Raw genomic sequence first — 3,095 nt, forward strand, 5'->3', positions numbered from 1 at the left:
CAATAATGCTATACCAGTACTACTTAATTAATTAGCTAATTAATAAAAATACTTGTTAACACACATCACGTCTTCACTGCAATATATACATAAGTACATTCCATTTAACCTCTTCCTGCAGCAACAATTTTTGTGATACAGATAAATTCTAAATAAAATGTATAGTTTGTCGTCTCCAGTCAGTATAACTTTTTTTCCCTCAAACTATGTTGAAAATGATCCCACACCAACAGGCAAGCCCTTTCATAGTTTCTCCAGAACTATTGTATTTGTTAATATCCTTTCCATGGAACCTGTTCAAAGATCTGAAATATCCCTTCAAAGGTAAACTTGTTCTTGTTGAATGGTAACATAAAATGTGTTTATTTGCAGATCACAAAGTGGTCCACATGTCCATGTGTTGTGTACTTGTATTGAACCATCAGTAAGTGTTTAGTTTGTCACCTTAGACCACTTCTCACCTGTAATTCATTGAAACAACAACAACACCCTCCAGTTTACTAAGGAAGTGAGCATGGTAAATATCTAGGGATGATGTTCCTGTGGAAAAGCCACCACCATAGATCCAAACAAGAACTGGAGCAGGTTGTGAGGACTGGGTTTTGTTAAGAACTGGAGACCAAACATTTAAGTACAGGCAGTCCTCACTGACAGGGGTGTTTGGATTCCACATCTCAACACCTTTGAACCCTGAAAAAAAAAAGATAATATAGTATATTGTCAGCAAACATCAATTAAAATTATGCTCTATTGGTTGATAAGTAATTTAGACTTTAGTCACTAATAATAAAACTTTTATTGTAAACAATGTTTTAGATTAGGTACAAACTGGACAAACATTTTTGGTGTATGGCCATTTATGGCAAATAGCTCTAAAGCAGAAGTAAGTCAATAAACTTCTAAGATCAGGAACATCAGTTTAATATTGTGTGTTATTTTATTTTATTTTATTTTATTATATATATGTATACATATTTTTTTTAGGATTTGTATGTAGTGTTGTAGATTTGGAGAACACTTAGACATGTAACATATGGCACCTTTGGTTTTAGTAGACTTCCAGCAATCCCTGGCTGATGCCAGATTCTATAAATAGTCACCATTCATCCCCATCCGTCTCTTTGGTGACAAGAGAATGCATGGCTTTAATAATTCATTTTGCCTGCACTGAGTAATAAATGCTAAAAAGAAGCCGACGTTTTACCTTTATCTTTTTTACGAGTAGATGAAAATTTACAACTATTGTCAACAATGTTCTTAATCACTCATTTACAAGCAAAGTATTGGGTGTGTTTAAGATCATGTGATATGATGTTTTATAACTGTTTCCCTCTGCAAATCTATTGTTTTAAAGTTCAACATGACACTTTTATTATCTAACCAAGACATCCCATTTAGAACTCATAGGGCTACAACTAACACCATTAAAAACATTTTACGTGACCTGTTTGAATCTACTTAAAAAAGTCAGTAGTCAGAAAGGATTGCCTGAAATGGAAATAAAGGAATATAGGAGGTAAAAAGGCAGTTTAGAGTATGATATATATATTTTCCATATCAAATAGCAAGCAGTGCCAAAACACAACCGTATATAATTGAATCACTAAAATAAATCTAAATATAATAAATATCCTAAATTCATTGGTAGTAAATTAAAAGTTAATCAAACATGTTTGGAGAAGCTATATTATTATTATTATTATTATTATTATTATTATTATTATTATTATTATTATTATTATTATATAAAGTCAATATAATTTAACTGAAAAAAGGCTTTTGAGATACATTTTCCCCAACACTGATTAAGAAATCTATGAATAGCAAACAAATAATTTGAAAAGGTTCTCCCTGTGTTTTCCACTGATTTTTGTAGTTTACCTGTATCATCATGCCAAAACTGTTTTATCTGAAACATTCCCCTCCTGTTGACCTTCAACAGCTCTTGCAAATACTGGAAAATAAATATTTACCCCAATTGTTTCAATATGTAAAAAAATATATAAAAATACTTGCTGCACTCACTGCTGTACAGAGCCCATCCGCTGACTTTGGATATCAAAAAAAAAAATAAATCTTGTGGCCATGTGATAACACATGTCCAGGTAATGATTATGTTGTGGCTACAATATAATTATTGCAGTCATTTCCACGTAGACTGTTGATTGTTCACATGGACAAGTTTGAATCAGTTTGAATCCTTTATTATATAATAAGGATTGGATGACATTGTCACTTATGTTAGGCATGAAGTAATTCCTTATATGTTGCTGTCTTCTTCTTTATCCATTCAGTCGATTCCGACCATTGGTCACTTGATAGATCAACTGTCTCCAAGCACTTATATCCTTTACTGCTTCTTTTAATTGTGACATAGTCTTGCTGGTGTCTTGTTTGATGGTATCAAGCCAATGAGTTCTTGGTCTGCATTTTCTTCTTCTGCCACTGACCAATCCCAACTTGACATCTTTCTCCAATGACTGAGTTCTCATTATGTGTCCAAAGTATGTTAGTTTTTGTTTAGTGACCCTTGCTTCAAGCGAGATATTTGGTTTGACTCATTCTAATACTTAATTGTTGGTGATTCTTACTGTCCATGGAATTCGTAGTAGTCTTCTCCAACACCATAATTCAAGGGCATCAATTCTCTTCCTGTCAGCCTTCTTTAGCATCCAGGATTCACAGCCACACGTTGCTATCGAGAAGACTATTGCATTGACTAATCTTATTGGACTAATCATATATGTTGCAGTATTAGACACTAAAGCTTTATTATCTTTTTTTTTTCAGCTCAACACCCAAAACAGGCTCCTTTCTCATCCTGTGCCTTTGCTGTGGAAGGAGTCGGAGTTGTGTTGTGTTCAAGAACACCACAAAAATGAACTGTTTAGATTAACATACAGTACACCAAATAAAAATAACAAATAGTAAGTGTCAGGTAGACTACCTTTGAACCGTTTAAAACAAAAACATTTTCAAAATCTGACTCCAATGTCTTTGTCACGCTGCTGCTCAAAATGATCTCATGGTCATTTTCATGCAATATTGCATGGCCACATACTATTATTGTGTGACCACTATACATACATACATAC

At 33.3% G+C, this 3,095-nt stretch overlaps 1 protein-coding gene across 1 annotated transcript in view; it reads right to left on the reverse strand.

Moving 5' to 3' along the window:
* LOC106520635 (acetylcholinesterase) overlaps positions 1–3,095 on the reverse strand; it is a gene marked incomplete at its 5' end in the record, with an annotated part of 14,388 nt that overhangs the window by 9,018 nt on the left and 2,275 nt on the right. The window contains 1 exon segment of the mRNA XM_014012842.1: positions 462–690. Within this exon segment, the coding sequence (XP_013868296.1) occupies positions 462–690 (229 nt within the window).

The sequence above is a fragment of the Austrofundulus limnaeus genome, unplaced genomic scaffold, assembly GCF_001266775.1.
Source record: "Austrofundulus limnaeus strain Quisiro unplaced genomic scaffold, Austrofundulus_limnaeus-1.0 Scaffold95, whole genome shotgun sequence".
In the NCBI taxonomy this organism is placed as follows: domain Eukaryota; kingdom Metazoa; phylum Chordata; class Actinopteri; order Cyprinodontiformes; family Rivulidae; genus Austrofundulus; species Austrofundulus limnaeus.